The sequence below is a fragment of the Cnephaeus nilssonii genome (assembly GCF_951640355.1).
Source record: "Cnephaeus nilssonii genome assembly, chromosome: 9".
Taxonomy (NCBI): Eukaryota; Metazoa; Chordata; class Mammalia; order Chiroptera; family Vespertilionidae; genus Cnephaeus; species Cnephaeus nilssonii.
The window spans coordinates 59,584,482-59,604,285 of NC_137080.1; the positions used below are offsets into that span (position 1 = coordinate 59,584,482).

At 37.0% G+C, this 19,804-nt stretch overlaps 1 protein-coding gene and 1 long non-coding RNA gene across 3 annotated transcripts in view; one reads left to right on the plus strand and one right to left on the minus strand.

Moving 5' to 3' along the window:
* Window positions 1–19,804, minus strand: part of LOC307104965 — a 544,872-nt gene that overhangs the window by 173,096 nt on the left and 351,972 nt on the right. The gene's annotated exons all lie outside the window — the stretch shown is intronic.
* PHIP (PHIP subunit of CUL4-Ring ligase complex) overlaps window positions 1–19,804 on the plus strand; it is a 149,630-nt gene that overhangs the window by 45,850 nt on the left and 83,976 nt on the right. For both annotated transcript variants that reach the window (XM_079780278.1, XM_079780277.1), the window contains exons 8-13: window positions 10,168–10,389; window positions 10,684–10,784; window positions 15,990–16,060; window positions 17,993–18,093; window positions 18,188–18,228; window positions 18,950–19,048. In XM_079780278.1, the coding sequence (XP_079636404.1) occupies window positions 10,168–10,389; window positions 10,684–10,784; window positions 15,990–16,060; window positions 17,993–18,093; window positions 18,188–18,228; window positions 18,950–19,048 (635 nt within the window). The remainder of the gene's footprint in view (window positions 1–10,167; window positions 10,390–10,683; window positions 10,785–15,989; window positions 16,061–17,992; window positions 18,094–18,187; window positions 18,229–18,949; window positions 19,049–19,804) is intronic.

The window sequence follows — 19,804 nt, forward strand, 5'->3', positions numbered from 1 at the left end:
GAGATATTCATGTGGCTAGCTAAATAGAAATGTTCAAAAGGCTGTGGGAGCTCAGGAGAGAGAGCTAGGCTAGAAGATTGAGCTTGGTAATCATTGAATAAGGAAATTGACTATATTACCTCATAAGTATGTAATGGAAGAAGGCTGAAACTTCACCCTTTAAAGCAGACCAAAGACAAGGAGAGGAATCAGTAACTGAGTCTGAGAAAGAGCTGCCTAAGAGGGCAGAGAAAGATAAAAAAGGAAGTGGTATCTTAAAAGCCAAAGGATTACCATTTCATGAAAGATCGAAATCTAAAGTGAAAATACAACTGAAAGACATCTTTTGGATTTGACAAGGCCATTAATGACCTTGACCAAAAAAAAAAAAAAAAATGTTTTAGTATTAGGGATAGGAGTGAGATTTCAATGCACTGAGGAGGGGTGTTAGGAATTGAAAAATTAAAGAAACTTAATACAGACTTACACTCCAAAAAGCTTGACAATTGAAAAAGAAAGACTGTTTTCTGAATGTGGAGTACCACCATTGAACTTCATACTATATTATACTAGAGGCCTGGTGCACGAAATTCATGCACTCGGCGGGGGGAGATAGGTCCCTCAGCCCAGCCTGCGCCCTCTCGCAGTCTGGGACCCCCATGATTCATCGCCCCGCAGAAGGAGGCCCTGTCCACTTCCGCCAGCCAGGTAGCCTGGGCCTTCCTCTGCAGAGCGATCGTGGGGTGATGGTGGGGCCCCCTGACCAATTGCATTATACCCGCCTTGGTGGCAGCGGTCAGTGCTGGGTGGCCGCGGCGTCCGTGATCCAGGAGGGACAGAGAGGTCAGCAGTTCAGCCCGCTCGCCAGTCCCCGCCCACCCAAGCCTGCTGTGCGCGCAGCCTGGCATTCGGTCATCTGTCTGGTCGTTTTGGACGTTACGGACCCTGGCTCTTTATATATTAGGATTGTATTTTCTACTATGTTGCAAAAATTTGTTTAGCTGTCTGTCTATTAAATTAAGAGTTTCTTAAATTTCTGAGGAGAAGAAACACAGAGAAAGCCTGAGGAAGTATTCCAGATAGAGTAAAGAGACAATATAACTAAAATGTAACAAGTGTTGCTATATGGGATCCTGGCAAAAAGGAAAATGGGACATTCCCGGGATAGTTAAGAAAATTAGAATGGGGCCTGAGGATTTGATGGTAGATTTATCAATATCAACTTCTCAACTTATGTAGGTGAGTGTCCTTATTTTAGAGAAATAGACCCTACGCCAGTGATGGCGAACCTATGACACGCGTGTCAGCACTGACACGCGTAGCCATTTCTGATGACATGCGGCCGCATGCCGAGGATGAAACACTTGCTGCTCCTGAGGACGAAACATTTGCGAAATAATGTTTTTTCCTCAGAGTGACACACTACCCGAGTTATGCTCAGTTTTTTGTCGAAGTTTGACACACCAAGCTCAAAAGGTTGCCCATCACTGCCCTAGGCTATTTGGAAGTGATGAGACATCAAATCTGCAGCCTGCTCTTAAATGGTGCAGAAAAAGACTAATGGGTGTGTGTGTGTGTGTGTGTGTTATATGGAGAGATAGGAAATGAGGAGAGGTGGTGCTGGAGCAAATGTAGTGAATTGTTAATAGTTGGTGAGTCTGGGTGATGAGATATGGAAGATATTGGCACTATTCTTAAACTCAAGTTTAGAATTCAAAATTATGTTTAAAAGTGCATGGCAAGTATTTGTAGGAATGATGGTGAGTATTCAGTAAGTTTGTTAGTAATGGAAAGGAGAGCTAGAGGATGGTACTTCATAGGAAGAAAAACTTGTGAAATATAGTTTGGGTCAAGAGGAAGGAACTAGGAGAGCCAACTTAAAGATATGAGAAGAGATAATTGATATGCAGTGGTTTTCTATGAGGATAGATAGATGAATAAGTAGATGAAGATGGGATATATAAAGAGCAGTTTATTTTGACTCTTTAGAAAGATAGTTAAGTAGGTTTCAGATGAACAAATCCTACTCTTCAATGTGAAATATTTTATTTGCTAAGAATCTTGGTTAGGAAATGGGACTGGGTTCTAGACATGAGTGAAAAAATGATAGTAGAGGAAAGGAATGATGAATACAAACCAGTTAGGGATTTAAAAAAAGGATTACTGATTAGCCTTAGGTGGACAGAGAGTAAGAAAATTGAGCATGTGTTGAAACGCTTATTACTGAAGTTTTGGGTAATTTGTAAGGAAAATGAAACAGGTCTGATAGATTGGTAGGAAAGGAAACCAGTGGTGTTATCTTGAAGAAGAAAAAAAAGAACATTGAACTAAATTTAAATTGTAAGCAATTTTTCGCTTCTTGAAGAACAAGAGTACTTTTTAGCTTAAATAAGAAAATGACATTGTAGAATACATAGTATTTTAAACATTTAATTATTTGTTCTAATGGCACCAAGAGGTGAAATCTGACTTATAAAGCTATGTAGTAGTAGCAAGAGAAATAAGAATTTTCTTTGTTCTTACAAGAAACGCCAAATTCTCCAAGATAGAAGGTTAGAAATTACATAATTTATTATATCTTTTGTCAAAGTAATAATCTTTGGTTGATCTTCACGATTGATGCTTCTCTTAGCAGGGAAAGGTTTTTGGTCTACTTTTTAATTTTAAGGGCATCTGAGCAGAAGTAACACAGTTTCCAACTGTGTGCAGGTTTCTGCTTGCAGAAGTCAATCATTCTTTGTCATGTACTGCTCTACCCTGTACTTGTCATTGAACAGCTCACATAGTTGTCACTTCTAATCTTCTAGTTTTTACTTTAAATAAAATAATGCATATAGTTCAACTAAACCCTTTAAAACTTGTCTTTCAGAAACTATTAAAATTTGGGGATATAGACTTTAGGTTCTGCTTTAGTCTGCATAGAATTTAATTGATTCAAAGTCCTGTGTCTGAAGTTATTTCATAATGTTTTCATATAAATAGGTAGGATATTTTTTCTAGGTTTGAAGGAGAATTTTAATACCCAAGTATATAACGAAGTAGAGGAGCAAGCATTGTCACAGAGACTTGTGGGACTTTTGTTTACCAGACTTACCAAAGCCAAATGTGTACTAGACATTGCCTTATGCTTTATTTTTGGAGAATGTTAGTATTTGGTAGACAAATAAAATAGGAATTACCTGTATTGTTAGATGCAGATGTATGCAGGAAGAAAAGGTCATTGGTGCCACTATTTTCATAATCTCCTTAAAAGTATTAAAAGAAATAACAGTGATTCTGGAGTGTCTGCTTGTTTTCTTTCTCTGTCCTAAGCTAAGGTGTATATTGATTGTCTTAACGGTACAGGGTTTATCATTACGTTCATGGCTTCTTTAGATGTGGTGGTGGAATAAGCAAACTTAGAGGGTACTTCAAACTAAATTCCTATTCTTAGGCAAATTTAAGGTTTATTTAAGTCCCACCCTTTCTTACCAGGACTTTTCACTATGTGGGTGTTTTTTTTCAGGGTAGAAGAAAAGGCACTTTTATTTTCTTTCCTTTTTTTTTTTTTTTTTTAGCTTCCTTGGGTTTGTCTTTGCATTGAAGATGTTTTGACATTTTTAAAAAAACACACTGCTGTATATTTGGTGTCACATTTTGTTCGTGGATTTAAGTAAACTAAAGCTATACATTCTTATTGAAATGTTTTCTGTTTATGCTAGGTTTGACATAGATAAATGGTAACATATTAATGAACATACTTTCACAATAATTACAAGAGGTTTTCATTATTGAAAAGTGAAAATAGTGATCCATTGTTATCTGTTTGCTTGGAATTAAATGAATTTTTTTAAAAAGCGTTTTTGGTTTTGTACCTATCTATATTTTGCATTTCTTAAAACATAGTGGCAAAAAGTAAAACATCGTGGCTCAAAGAGTATAGTGACTATGTCTTGTCTGCATAAAATTCTTCTGTAGTTACCTCACCAGGTTAATTCCAAACCTCCTTAACAGGCATTTTTAAAACCCTCTTATCTTCCTCAGATAAAATCTTTTTAGCTGAATTTCTTACTTCCACTATACTTTGTACTCCCACCGTTTTTCACCTTGCCATTTCATAATTCTAACAACTGAAAATGACTACTTTATTTTCTCCTAAGCCTTGGAACTTTGCTGAAAAAATTTGTCAGCTGGGGTTTTTCTAAAATCATACTATCTTATTTTATCAGGACTTTCACTGTTGCTCATGGATTTTATTTTATTTTTACCTTTTTTCTTATTGCTCTTATTCTTTAATATTTCTATAAACTTTCCTTACTTTTTAGTGTTCCTTTTTTTTGTTTACCCCTTCCCTCCTTTTAGGAAATAATCCTTAGATACTTGTTTTACTTGCTAAGGTTAGAATCATCTAATTTCTTAGTTGTTTATGTTAATACTAGAGGCCCAGTGCACAAAAATCGTGCAAGGGGTGGGGGGTGTCCCTCACCCCGGCCTGTGCCCTCTCGCAGTCCAGGACCCCGTGGGTAGGGTCCCTAGGCCTGGCCGGTGATCAGGGCCTATGGGGGCTTTCCTTCCCCAGGCTTCCAGCAGCTGGCTCCACCTCTGCCACTGCCACTGTTTTGCCATCTGTGCACCCCCCCTCCCTCCTCTGCTTCCGGTCACCTCCATCTGTGGGCAACAGGCGTGGGGTGCGATCGCTTGGCTGGCCTGGGCCTTCCTCTTTGGGGCAATCAATCGCAGGACTCCGCAATCGATTGCCCAGCAGAGGGAGGCCCTGCCCACCTGGCCAGGGCTCCACAATTGATGGCTGCTCAGAGGGTGGCCTGGCTTCCCACTTTGGGCAATCAATTGTGGAGCCCCCCCGACCAATCGCATTGCACCTGCCTTGGCTGGCCAGGTGCCAGTGCGTGTCATAGGGTGGTTGTTCTGCTGTTCGTTCGGTCGGTCGATTTGCATATTATGCTTTTACTAGAGGCCTGGTGCATGAAATTCATGCACAGGGGTGTGTGTCCCTCAGCCCAGCCTGCACCCTCTCCAATCTGAGACCCCTTGAGGGATGTCCGACTGCCCATTTAGGCCCGATCCTGGTGGGATCGGGCCTAAACGGGCAGTCGGACATCCCTCTCACAATCCAGGACTGCTGGCTCCCAACCGCTCGCCTGCCTGCCTGATTGCCCCTAACCACTCCCCTGCAAGACTGATTGACGCCTAACTGCTCCCCTGCAGGCCTGGTCACCCCTAACTGCCCTCCCCTGCTGGCCAGATCACCCCTAACTGCCCTCTCTTTCCAGCCTGGTTGCCCCCAACTACCCTTCGCTGCAGGCCTGGTCGCCCCCAACTGCCCTCCCCTGCTGGCCCGGTCACTCCTAGCTGCCCTCCCTTTTCAGCCTGGTTGCCCCTAACTGCCCTCCCCTGCTGACCTGGTTGTCACCAACTGCCCACCCCTGCAAGCCTGGTCCCCCCAACTGCCCTCCCCTGCCAGCCTGGTCCCCCCCTACTGCCCTCCCCTGCAGGCCTGGTCACCCCCAACTGCCCTCTCCTGCAGGCCTGGTCCCTCTCAACTGCCCTCCCCCCACAACTGCCCTACTCTGCCAGCCTGGTTACCCCTAACTCCCCTCCCCTGCCGGCCATCTTGTGGTGGCCATCTAGTGTCCACATGGGGCAGCCATCTTTGAACACACGGGAGCGGCCATCTTTTGTGTTGGCGTGATGGTCAATTTGCATATTACTCTTTTATTAGATAGGATATAGATTGCTATCTATACTATACCTTTCTTTCCTTCGTACATCTTAGAAGCCTATTTTCCCTCCTAGCCAAGACCAATCCCCATGCTTATGTAGTTGATCTCATCCCTTGCACCATTAAAATAACATTACTTTTATTTTAATGTCCATAATTCTTTTTTTAACATTTTGATTGAAAGACTGCAATGTCCTACTTTTTGTTTTATTATTGACCTCATTAACATTTGAGATAGGCTTGTCTGAAAAAAGGTCATCTGTTCAAAAATTCTCTCTTTTTAAAAGGAATTTTGTCCTTTCACATTTGATTTAAACACATTTATGGTGCTTTTAAAAATACTTTCCCAGCCCTAACTGGTTTGGCTTAGTGGATAAAGCATTGGCCTGCAGACTGAATAGTCCCGGGTTCGATCCCGGTTAAGGGCACATGACTGGGTTGCTGGCACGATCCCCAGTAGGAGGGGGTGTGCAGGAGGCAGCCAACCAGTGATTCTCATCATTGATGTTTTTATCACTCTCTCCCTCTCCTTCCTCTCTGAAGTCAATTAAAAAAATATATATAAAAATAAAAATATTTTCCCAGTAAATTTAATTTTTCTTCTTTTGCAGTCCTTTTTAATTATTTAGTATATTTATATTTCCGATAGTCGTTTTGAAATAGATGAATTTGTCAAATCATCCGTAGTTTCACATTTCCATTAAAATAAATCAGTTATTACAATTAATGATGCATGGAATATAAATTGCTTATGGATGTTTTAGAATTCTGTTTCAAATTCTACTGGTTCTGGGGAGCAGGGGAGAGAGTGGAGATAACTCTTCTGTAGGATCATGGAAGGAGGATAGTGAAGATAAATTTCCCTGAAAGGTCACTTATAAATATTTCTCTCCTGCAATTTAATGGAAGAAAAGAAAGGTTAATTGGGATAATACACACTCAGTGAAAATGTGCATAGTGATTTTTGTTGTTTTCATTTGTTTTTTTTATTACTTGTCTAAATAGAATAAATTTATAAAGTAATATTAAATTGTTAACATTACTAAATAATGAACTCAATATGAATATAATGGGTCTTTTTGTTAGGTTTTAATCAGTGAAAAGTCACTGGAGGCGGATTTTTAGATCATAGGTTGCCATTCTTATTTTCAATCAAGTTTTGGTTAAAAAGCTGTGGGCTTTCTCCCCCCCCCCCCGTTAACATGAAAAATAATATGTGAAATACCTTCTACAGTAGAATCTAAAGCAAAGTCTCATTCAGATACATAAGAACGAAATGAATTGTATCAGTAATGTGATGTATAATGAGATGTTGTGAATTTACTTTTTTCGTATATTCTACCTGTATTAGAATACTTACATTTTTATTTTTGTTGTGAATGTAGGTTAGAGCCAAATATCGCCTTAATTAATAGGTCAATAAATTGACTTAATTTGTGGAATTTAGTGAAATTGAGAGTTGAATGACTACTTTAAAGCCATTTTTTAACTCAGCAAATACCTAGTGTATTTCCCATGTGCCAGGTAAACCAGCTTTCTGAAAGTCATAGTAAATATAATTTCTTCTTCACTTCCCCTAGATAGCAGTGATACAGTGTCATTTCTTTAATTTCCCAAATAGCTATTCTATTCGCCTCTTCTGATCTTTCTCTTCTGTAATAATCTCAGTTTTATCACTCATTCTCTCCTGCCTGTACTATTTTAACAACTTTCATCTAGTTTTCTACTTTTCTAGCCTAATTCCCACTGATGTCAGGATGACCATTGAAAAACACAAATCTGATTTTGATACCTTCTTGATACCCTTAAAGTGATCTTCATTTTATACCATATTCCTTAATATACCATAAAAGGTCCTTCACAGTTTTTTTTCCTGACTGTATCCTTATGCCTTCACCTCACACTCTTAAGTTAGCTTAGACTACTTGTAGTTCCCTAAAGAACTAACATATTTTTTTTCATGACTTTGATCTTACTTTTCTCTCTAGTCACCATATGGAATATTTGTTCTTTTTAAACCAATAAGAATATTATTAAAGTAAGAATAAGAATACTTCCACCAACAAAAGCAGTATAGGTTGATAGTCCATATATAGCTTTTACTGTGTACCAGGCACTCTGCCTTCATTACTCATAGTTTTTGCAACAACCCTATAAGATAGGTACAAATGAAAAAAACTGAAGCACAGGAAGCATGTGTAACTTGCCCACGGTCAAGCATCTAGAAAGTTGGTATAGCAGGTCATGAACCCAGACATTTGCTAATACATGACATTGCGTGGTCATGCATGAGACTGTCTAAGCATCACTGCATCTGGTTTCCTTTCCAGATCTTACCTCTCCACCTCTCAAAAAAACAGGCTGCTTCCTGTATAGCACTTAGGTCATGTTATTGCATTTACACTCTTATGCCTTGCTTCATGAGGACTGGAATACCATGTTTTTGTACCTTATCTTTGTATCTTCAGTGGTTTTGGCACATACTTAATGACAAGCAGTTGGATAAATGAATGCATAAGTCACAATTTAAAGGTGGAGGGACCATTAGAGATCATCCCTTTTAACCTCCTTATTTTATAGACTATAGAGGCCCGGTGCACGAAATCGTGCACGGGGGTGTGTGTCCCTTAGCCCAGCCTGCACCCTGTCCAATCTGGTACCCCTCGAGGGATGTCCTGACTGCCCGTTTAGGCCCAATCCTGGTGGGATTGGGCCTAAACGGGCAGTCGGGATATCCCTCTCACAATCGAGGACTGCTGGCTCCCAACTGCTCGCCTCCCTGCCTGCCTGATTGCCCCTAACCACTTCTGCCTGCCAGCCTGACACCCCCTAACCACTCCCCTGCCAGCCTGATTGATGCCTAACTGCTCCCCTGCCAGCCTGATTGCCCCTAACTGCCCTCCCCTGCAAGCCTGATCACCCCTAACTGCCCTCCCCTGCAGGCCTGGTCCCCCCCAACAGCCCTCCCCTGCAGGCCTGGGTCCCCCCCAACTGCCCTTCCCTGCAGGCCTGGTTGCCCCCAACTTCCCTCCTCTGCCGGCTTAGTCACCCCTAACTGCCCTCGCCTGCAGGCCTGATCGCCCCCAACTGCCCTCCCTTGTAGGCCTGGTCCCTCCCAACTGCCCTCCCCTGCTGGCCATCTTGTGACGGCCATCTTGTGTCCACATGGGGGCAGCCGTCTTGTGTTGGAGTGATGGTCAATTTGCATATAGGATGAAGAGACTGAGATAAAGTGAACATGATGGTAATATCAGATTTTAATGTGGATACTTGAGCCAAAGTTAAGTTTTAGTACTAGTCTTTAGTGGTTGGGAGCCCATTTAATTTGCTTCAAAGCTCAATCTGAAGAACTGGTTTAGTAGTTGAGAGTGTTCTGGGTAGTGTTGGCAGAATCTGGTTAGGAAGTACAGCATTTAACATGTTATATTAATACCATGTGATCAGTTATATGCCATATCTATTAATTATAAAGCTGATGACTAGTATCATTTGCTTTTTTAGGTCCTCTGAATAATGTCCAGATACAATAGTGCTTTAAAAAAGAAAATTAGATTGTGAGGTTGTAAAGAATTTTAATATATGCAATCTTTGAAACCGGTTGGTAAATTTTGAATCTAAAAAATGGATATATGGGGTTAAGATAATAATCTCTACCTTTTTTGTATATACAAAACTTAAAACATTTTAATAATAAAACGTAGGGGGCTACAGGGAGAGATTGGGAATAGAGTATAAGCTATAAGATGAATAAGGAAACTTTGAGAATGAAAATAAATAAATAAAAATAAAGCCTAAAAGTTCTAATCTCTACTCTGGCTGTGTGAAATTAGAATGTTTATTTGTAAATGTAGGTCTTCATAGTATGCACTGTATACTTTACAGTTTCTTCCTGAGCTTATTTGCTGTTGTAGCATAAACAAGTAATTTATATGTTTTTTTTATTGATTTCATTCAGATAAAATTTTTTTTCTGGTAACTGGCTTTGGGTGACTTTATATATATGTTTAGCTGAAGATCAATGATGGGAAACATTTTTAGCTTCCTAGGGGAAAAAGCCCCAAATTAGCTTACTTTTATTTTTATATAACACAATACCATAAATAGGATTAGTCACTATTGTATATTACATTTATTTTCGCAATTATTTTGTTTTCTTCAGAAATTCAGATTCTTTCACAAGATTCTAGATAAAAGTTATGATGGATGGTAGTTAAGGGCTAATAGATAAATGTTAGCTATTGGTAACATCCTACTTCTGTTAGATGTGTGTACCTGGGTATTCTTTGTAAGTGAATAATTTAATAAAATAGCCTTGTGTACAGGACAATTGATAACACAAGTATTAATGCTTTTCAGTTCTTAAAAATATAATTGTTGGGAAGTGGACATAAAGATATGATTTCTTTATCTGTGTTAAGATTTTGAATTAAAATATATTGAGTTAATTCTATTACTATTCTTATTTTAAGGGTTCTGATGACTGTCTTGTGAAAATCTGGGCAACAGATGATGGCAGATTGTTAGCTACTTTAAGAGGACATGCTGCTGAAATATCAGACATGGCTGTAAACTATGAGAATACCATGATAGCAGCTGGAAGTTGTGATAAAATGATCCGTGTCTGGTGTCTTCGAACATGTGCACCTTTGGCTGTTCTTCAGGGCCACAGTGCATCTATAACATCACTACAGGTACTTGTTTTAATCCTTGTAATATCCTTTTTTATTATAATTTAAAGTATGTTTTGAGAAGTTTTGTATAATTCATTGTATAAAGTCTACTAAGACAAAGGAATATTTTTTTTTTTTTATAAATACATGGCTTTAGTTAACTTGATAGTCATGACATTAACTTGATAGTCATGACCTTTGTCATTTCTGGACGTTTGTAATTCTGTTATTGCTATTCGCATGGTGAAAAATGGGTTTATTATTTGGACTGTGTCACTCTTGTAAAGATATTTTTTTTCTTTGATTGTTTTTCAGTTCTCACCGTTGTGCAGTGGCTCAAAGAGATACCTATCTTCTACTGGGGCAGATGGCACTATTTGTTTTTGGCTGTGGGATGCCGGAACCCTTAAAATAAAGTCAGTTGCTCTTTTATTTCATAGATGTTACTTTAAAAGCATAAATGTTTAGTGGTTGAAATTGCAAAAGTTATAAAGTAGTTGACAATAGGAATAAATTTACTTTATCTCCTTGAGTAAGTAACATTTTGGCTTTTCATTGACCTCTCATTTTTATGTTTTCTTTTTCTTTTCATGCTTCAGAGAAAGTTTTCTCATGTTAACATGTTTGTTTCTTTTTTCTCTTATCTTTATCTTAGCTCTAGCTCTTTCGTATAGACTATACCTGTCTTACTACCATTCATTTCTGTATGCTACCTAGTTTTATCTGAATATCTAGCTCCTCTGGTGCTGAGTACATAATCTTAGAGTTCGTAAGCTGTTCTTTAGAACAATTGTAATTATTTGTTACCACATCTATAAATTGTAGGTTTTATTGTAGAAACTTAGGAAAACAGAATCATTACATTTTCACTAGGTAGATGCACCCTCCCTTTTGGAGGTTTTTGCATTTATGTTTTTCACTTATCTTAGTTTATCAAAACAAGTTGGCTGGAAAACATTATCTTTTGATTAAAGGACAATGAGGCAAAGAAAGGTTAAATGACTTTCGGATAATTAATACAGTTTTTAAAAATTGGCAAAGCCAGGATTAGCACACTTCCTAGCCCTTGGGTCCTGCACTGTCTAACATCCAGCCCGCTGGGTGTTTTTGCCGCCGCTGCCTGTCCTGCTTAGCAGCCGACTTAGCAGTGTGCATAGGAATTTGTTCATAGTTTTTGTTTTTTTAAACTATAGTCTGGCCCTCCAACTGTCTGAGGGACAGTGAACTGGCCCCCTGTTTAAAAAGTTTGAGGACCCCTGGTCTACACCATGCCACCTCTCGAGTGGAGGTAGTAGATACAGGAAGTGCTCTCTTTACTCCATAGACAGTCAGTGAATGGGGAGGTAGTACATCTCGTGTTTCCACACTGTTGAAATGGCCATTTCTGTGCTTTCAGGATAGAAAGTCATTCAGATTAGAAAGTTTATCTCAGTAATTATCTCTTGTTTTTAAATTGTCAACGAAATTGAGTTATTTAATTAAAAAATTGTGAAATTTGTTCTTTTAAAACAGTAGTGTTTAAATAAATTCATATGTATGGACATTCCTGGAGAATACCTCTTCCAGTAGGGCATTAGGGGGCCATGGCAGCTTGAGTAACAAAATAAAACAAACTGCTTCATTTGAGAAAAGGATTGTGATCAAAGACATGGTTCTTTGGAGAAAGCAAATTCATTTCACTCTAGTTGCTTTCTTAATATTTAGAATGTTAAAGGATTTCTGTAAACATTTAGATAAAAGTTGAAATAGCTTATTGATATATATGGACAATAGCAATAGTTAATTGTTGTTTTCTTTGAGCATTTATTTACCTCCCTATGGACATGATCGGGATACCTTTATCCTTTTCATTCTTGTTTTTGTAGAGAAGAAAAAGTAATTAGTGATCTTAAAATTAGCATGGGAATAAAAATGGTATTACAAAATTAAACTCAACTTTGTGCTTCTTGAGAATTACATTGCTAAGTATAATAATACTTATCTGTATCATTGAGAAGTTATTTCATATAACTTTTATGTAGATTTATCTATAAACCCTTTACCATAATTTTTTCATGGAAAAGTTTTTTAAATTTAGACATATGTAGGGAATTAAAATTTTCTGCTGTTTTTTTAAAGTCTATCATAGACATTTATAATAATTTCAATAGTTGCATTATATTATATTTCATTGAGTTGTTGATCCATACTTTGCTTAGTGATATTTTAAAAAAAATTCTTGGACATACAAGGTTTTCTAGTTGTTTGTAAGTAGTATTCTTTTCTATTTGATATGATAATTGTTCCTTAAAAACTTTTAAGCTAGAGTCAGGCATCAAAATAAGAGTGATTATTTTTTTTTTAGATATAGGGACACCCGTTTTCTTTATTACACATAGTTGATATTTAAAGTACCATAATTATATCATATAGGCTTTAATTACTAATTGAAGGCAAAAAATGTATTATGCTATAATGTTTTTTTGTGTAAATGACTTCAGCAATCCTCTCTGCATTAATTGAAAGAAAGAATCAGTTTCATCTAATTGAAACCTGTTTTGGAAAACCAAGTCTCTTGATAAATTCAGAGGATTTGATGTAGGTTTTGTATGTACACCCCCCCTGTAAAGATGTTGCTTCTTAGGTGAGGAATCTGAGTGGCTGGGGCCCAGAAGCTGGCTCAAGAGGTTTCTAAGTAGGAGGAAGCTGTCCAAATATATATAGCTTAGATGTAAGGAGAGAATTGGAATCCTAAAATATGCAGGTAATAATGATATCCAGTTTTTATTAGGCACTTATTCTGCCAAGCAGTACCGAGCACTTTACATTTTTTGTATCTTTTGTCTTTATGGCAACTCTATGAGGAAGGTATGTTACTATCTTCAGGATGTGGGGTGGTGGGAGGAAACTGAGATGAATACTGGAAGTATATCGTCAGGACCCACCTTCTCTGTCTCTTTTTTGTTTGTTTGTTTGTTTGTTTTTAATGAACCTTCTCTTAACCACTGTGCCAAACTAAGTAGCGCTTATTCATTGATGGAGTATCTAGAACTGATTGAACCTAATTAAAATACTAATAATACTAATATTTATTATGCCAGCACTAAGCACTTTACATGGATTATACTCATTCAGTTCTCTCAGCAACTCTGAGATATCTTCTCTTTTTACCCCCATGTTACATATGAGGAGCCTGAGGTACAGAAATGTTAACTTGCCCAAGGTCACATACCTGAATAAGTGGCAGAGCAGGGAATTGAACTCAGTCTCTGTTCAAGGCCACATCTTAAAGTAGTTCAAGTATGCACTTAAAAATAAATTATTTGTACCTGCTTATCTTAAACTAGAGGCCCAGTGCACAAATTCATGCACAGGTAGGGTCCCTAGAGGCTGCCAGCTGCCAGCTGGGCCTTCCTTCATTCTGCGCCGCCCCCTGGTGGTCAGTGCACATCATAGCGTGCGATCGGACTCCCGGTTGAACTCCCGAGAGGACACTTTGCATATTAGGCTTTTATATATATAGACTAGAGGCCCAGCACACTATTAAATCGTGCGGGTAGGGTCCCTAGGCCTAGCCTCCTGCGATCAGGGCCATCTTCTGCCTGTTCGCCAGTCCCCAGGCCCAATGCTGCCTCCGCCATCACTACTGAGCTGCCAGGCTGTTGGGATGACCAGCTCATCCCCAGCCGCTGCCGCTGGGGCTTGAGGCGCTGACGAAGGGGAGCATGGCAGGGTATCCAGGTGCACGTGCGTGCACCAGGCCAAAAGCTTTTGGCTTGGAGCCGGCGCGGACAACCGGCTCCCCGCCTCCGATGGCAGGGGAGCCGGGTGTCTGGGGTGTCCGAGGCAGCCCCCCTCAGCGGCCGCCAATCCAGTGTTGAGAGGCGCGGGGGGCGAGTCCCCCCGCGCCTCTCAATGGCCGGATATGCCACCTCGAGTCCCGCCCCCCAGCCTCCCGCCGCCCAATCGTGGGCGTAGCAGAGTGATGGTTATTTGCATATTACCTTTTTATTAGGTAGGATTATTTGTACCTGCTTATCTGTTTTTTCCCTTTAAAAATATTAAAGCCTATTTAAAATGTCAATGTATATGATTATTTGCATATTCTGGTTATGAGTTCTAACTAAATGGTTGGTTGTCATTTATGTGAATGATTGTGCTAAAAATCTTTTAAATATAGAACTGTTGATCCATAAGATATTAAGGGAAGTGTAGCACATTATTTGCCTTTATAATTTCAGATTAACTTAAATATCAGTTACTTTATTTTTTAAATATATTTTTATTGATTTGAGAGAGGAAGGAAGAGAGAGATAGAAACATCAATGATGAGAGAGAATCATTGATTGGCTGCCTCCTGTGGGATCGAGCCCACAACCCTGGCATGTGTCCTTGACTGGAATTAAACCCCCCGGGACCTTTCAGTCCACAGGCCTATGCTCTATCCACTGAGCCAAACCTTTTAGGGCTCAATTACTTTAAATTTACTCTGATAAATTTAGGTTTAAAGAATGTTTTAATAACTTTTAAGTTTATCTAAATTATATTTATTATGCTCAACTATATCAGAGCCTATGGGTATTAAGAAAGAGTATTTAAAATGTTAATTTTTACAATTTTATTTCAAATTTATTTTAAAAACTTAACAAATAATATGTGTTGTGTTTTATATCAGTAAGAAAGACTATTGTTCAGAATATATAATTGATAGGTAGATCCAAAAAATACATTTTATTTCCCTAAATGATTACAAAACTGAAATAACTCTATATTTGAATGCTGTGGATTGTGAAAGTTGCACAGTGCATTCTGGTGAGGTTGAAGACTATTATTGAAATTTTCTCCTAATCTGAGAAAAACTAGGTCAAAATGTATATTAAATAGGGCTTTAAGAGTAATCACTATATTTTGGAGCATTACAAATATATATATATATATGTATTGAAGCTGGTATATAAAATCTAATTTTTCTCTTAATAAAGTTGATTATAACAAACATTTAATAACAATAGTATTAATGAGACATAATCTAATATAGTTATATAATTAATGTAAATATAGCTGAGTGTGACCTATTTTCTACACATCACTGTTGTGAATGAGCATTATAGTTGACATAAAGTCAAATACTTTTAAGATTTTTATTAAGATTCTTAATTTTTGGAGTTTTATAAGACATTTTGTGACATTAGAAGATAAACAAGGGGAGATGTTTAATGTCTGACATGGAGAAATTTTAGTTTGGTGTGTATATGCTACAGAGGCAATACCTATTTTGCTTGAGTGTCCATGTTTACAAATGACTTGTTTATGTATTTGTGCTCTATCAAAATCTGTGAAACGTAAATTTGGTTAAGAGTGGGTATAACTAATACTTGCATGTCTTTTCATAGTGGCTTTGGAATTGTTTATGTGTAGATTGTTATGTAATCAGGAGCTCCTACAAAATCTGTATGTGGACTTTCCACAGGATCTACTGATAATGACATACGATTTCAAACCTGTTTTTAGGAAGGGAGCCATCTGTTGCTTCTTACATAATTCTGTCCTTCTGTGATTATTTTTTGAAATAGCAGATTTCTGGTGTTGCTATTCCCTTTGGGATATTTTTTAATTGTTAATTTTTTTTTTTTGTATTATAGTCCAAGACCTGCAAAATTTACAGAGCGCCCTAGGCCTGGAGTGCAAATGATCTGTTCTTCTTTTAGCGCTGGTAAGATTTTTTTTCTCCCTAATTTTCTGCTTAAAGTTATACATTAGATCTTACTCTTTTCCTGGATATTATACAGGGTGGGGCAAAAGTAGGTTTACAGTTGTTTGTATGGAATAAATAATAATACAAGAATAAACTCTGTTTCACTTACAACTATAACCCTACTTTTGCCCCACCCTGTATTTTCAAATACAGTTATGTGCTTGAGGTAAGCTGCCCTAGAAAGTTCTCTGCACTGAGTGATTTGTGTGCAAAATGGTAAAAGACAATGTCACCCATAAACAAAAGCTTTTAATGTACACAGCGTATGTACATTGTGTATAAATACACAAAAACCTTTGTTTCAGAGTTGAGAAGAAATGGTAGAGCTGTTGATTAAATGCTGAAATTTTCATGAATTAGAGAAAAATAGATTTAATAAGGCACAGGATATATAAAAAAAGGGACATTTTGTGGTAAAGACACCATCAGGGTTCCTGACTTCACTACAGCACTGTCATGGACTGAGTATTTTTGTCCCCTCACCCCCATGCTGGCACCCTGACCTCAGATTTCTCAGCCTCCAGAACTGTGAGTAATAGATGTCTATTATTTTTGTTTTGAGAGAGAGAAGAGGGAAAGGAAAAAAGAAAGCTGGCTTATAGTGGAACACAGTTTTGGAAAATATTTACTATTGTAATATAAATCATATTCTTATACATATGCCTGGGGGTGACAATTAATTTAGAAATATTTGAATTTGGTTAGAATTTAGTTTATATACTCATGTGACTAATATTTTTCTTTAAGAAGATTATAATGCTCTAGTAGGAGAGAATACGTAGTTTCAAAATTTACTCTGTTAAGGAATACATCTTTGAGTAGGTATCTTGTTAGAAGAAAGGTACTTTAAATCTGCTTTATATTTTCATAGATTTTGGAGGTATCCCTTAGCTAACTAAAATAAACTTGATATTTGTACGACTTTATTAATTACTTTGCTCAGTTCTTATTTGCTCTTTAAAAATTAGCTGTACAATAATGCTGACATTCAAATTAACTTGAGTTTATGTAGTAGCATTTTGAATGGATATTAATTTTTTAAACAAATTATGATCTGCAGATTTGAATTGAATTGATGACAAATGAAATGAAATATGAGTGGATTTAATATTTAATGTTCCTAGTACTAGTTATTTCCACATTTATTTCCAGTTTTACTTTATCTTTTCATTTCATAATTGTTGATAGCAGTAGTGCCTAAGATAAGATTGCAAACTGATGACATGAATGTATTTGAATATCAATATTCAAACATTTTTAATTTCTAACTTCTAGATTTCCACTGTTACTTCCATGAAGACAGTTTTTCTTGTAGTCATAGCACAAATGTGGGCATTATGCATGTGTTCGAAGTACTCTAAATACAGTTATATATATAGCACTGTTCTTAACACTGAGGGAGAGTATTGATTCCAAGGAGAGAGTAAATGGTATATATCAACTGTAATGGAAGCTAGACTGTTTATGCTATATGACAAAGTCTTAATGAGAGTTCAGAGGAGAGCAGGCTCATTTGATTTAAAAAACTTGTAAAGACAATTTACTGAAGTAGTTGGGCCCTAAAAGTCAGATAGAATTTTAACATGAGAAATGGGGCAAGAGAGGGATTTGAACATCTAAAAGGCATGTTTTCTAGGAGGATGACTGTTAATTTCAATTTAAGATGATGTAATCTTAGTGAAACCATTTGTAGAGGAAAGCTTTCTTTCCTAGTTAAAATTATGTTCGCAAACTTCTTTATTTAATTCAGGTTAGATATATACTTAGGTTAAATAGGAATAGTTTTAAAGTATTAACCATTTAGTATACATTGTGGTAATGTTTGTGTTGCATTATCTAATTTTGAAATTGTGTTTTAATGTTAAATGTTTGTATGCTGTTATTCTTCAGGTGGAATGTTCCTGGCCACAGGAAGCACAGACCATATTATTAGGGTTTATTTTTTTGGCTCAGGTCAGCCAGAAAAAATATCAGAATTGGAGTTTCATACTGTAAGTATTGGTGAAAAGAATTAGATGAGTACAATTTAAATGAGTCTTAACGGTTTATTTTCAGGATCCTCTTTTTTTATCTGTTTATATGTAGGACAAAGTTGACAGTATCCAGTTTTCCAACACTAGTAACAGGTAAAATAATTATTTTTGTTAAATTTAATTCCATTTTTAAAATTATGAAATAAAGATAATTTTTATAGTCAGATTTTAATTAAAATTGTATAGGAATTAATCACCTAAAAGAAAGATCTTGACTAGTTATATTGAAAAGTGTATATAGCATTCGTATGTGAACATACATCTTTATGTTTCATTTGTAATAATGTTAGTTTAGTTGGCCATTTTTAATAATAGGGATTTTTATCCATCTTGCCTATTTCCTATATATATCAAAGTAAAGGGACACTTAGTAGAGATTGGAAATATATCACTGTAATATTTGAGGCAGAACTGGTTTTTCCATGTTCTGGTTTTAAAATGAAAGAAAGGTATTTCTAAGAACCTTGAATAGAATGAGTCAAGGTCATTAATATTAAGAGAAAAGTCAGTAATTTTCTATTTGAAAATATAAATTCTTTTTCTAAGGTACTAGATGGTGGCTTTGAAACCCTTTTGAATATTATTTTGAGACCTAGCCATTCATATTAGAATACATGTGTATAAAATTTTAAAAGCCTATAATGTTTCAGAAGTTCTTAGATTTGCAGTGAATATCTGGTTGAGCATGAGAATCCTATGTAAGTAAAGATGAGTGTTGTCTTTTGAGTATTTTTAAAAACATAACTCTTGGAAAGTTCATTTTGGTTGAACATGTGTGATTTTTATCTTGGTGGTGGACTTCTTTTTAATGCAGGTTTGTAAGTGGAAGTCGTGATGGAACAGCGCGAATTTGGCAATTTAAACGAAGAGAATGGAAGAGCATTTTGTTGGATATGGCTACTCGTCCAGCAGGGTAAGAAATCAAATTTGATATTATACATCAGTATAGATAGATCATTTAAAGTATGCCATATAACAGGTTGGTGTATCTCTAAGCTATAAAAGCATATATCATAATCATTGTTAAAATGATTGCTTTATGATTCGAGGTTCTACTGGAGATGAAAGGCTTTAATTTTTATAAAATGATTTTTGCACTATCGGAGAAGGCCTACTGCATTAATTTTTTTTTCCAGTTCAGTTTTGTTAAGACAATGATGGTATTGTAAGAATAGTTTTAAGTTTCACTAGTTTTTTAAAAGCAGAGCATATTATAATGCTACATTTGTCACAGAGGGATCATGTGGTTTATCCAATGGTTTTCTCTAGCCTAAAGAAATGATATTACAACTTGTAACTGTTGTTTTGGTCTTAACCATTTTTTTTTCTATTTGTTTTTGTGTAGTAGTCTCAGATGGAAGAGTAGAGCAGTTAAGCAGGGCATAACAGTAACAGTAAAAATGGAGAGCAGCATGACACAGAGTTCTAGGGTCCAGATAGAGTTAAAGCAGTGACATTTATTCAGTTATTTTGAAGGCTTAGGAGTGCTGGAATCCTGGGTTTGCTGACTTGGTGCAGTGATTTTTGCCGTCATCCTATGTTTATTCAAACTATTCTTAACTGCTAGGTGATAGTTATGTTACTGAATATAAATTACATGAAAATACATTTAGGTTTTTGTCATACTTGTATTTTAATAAATAGTGTCAGTGTAAACAAATACTGCCTC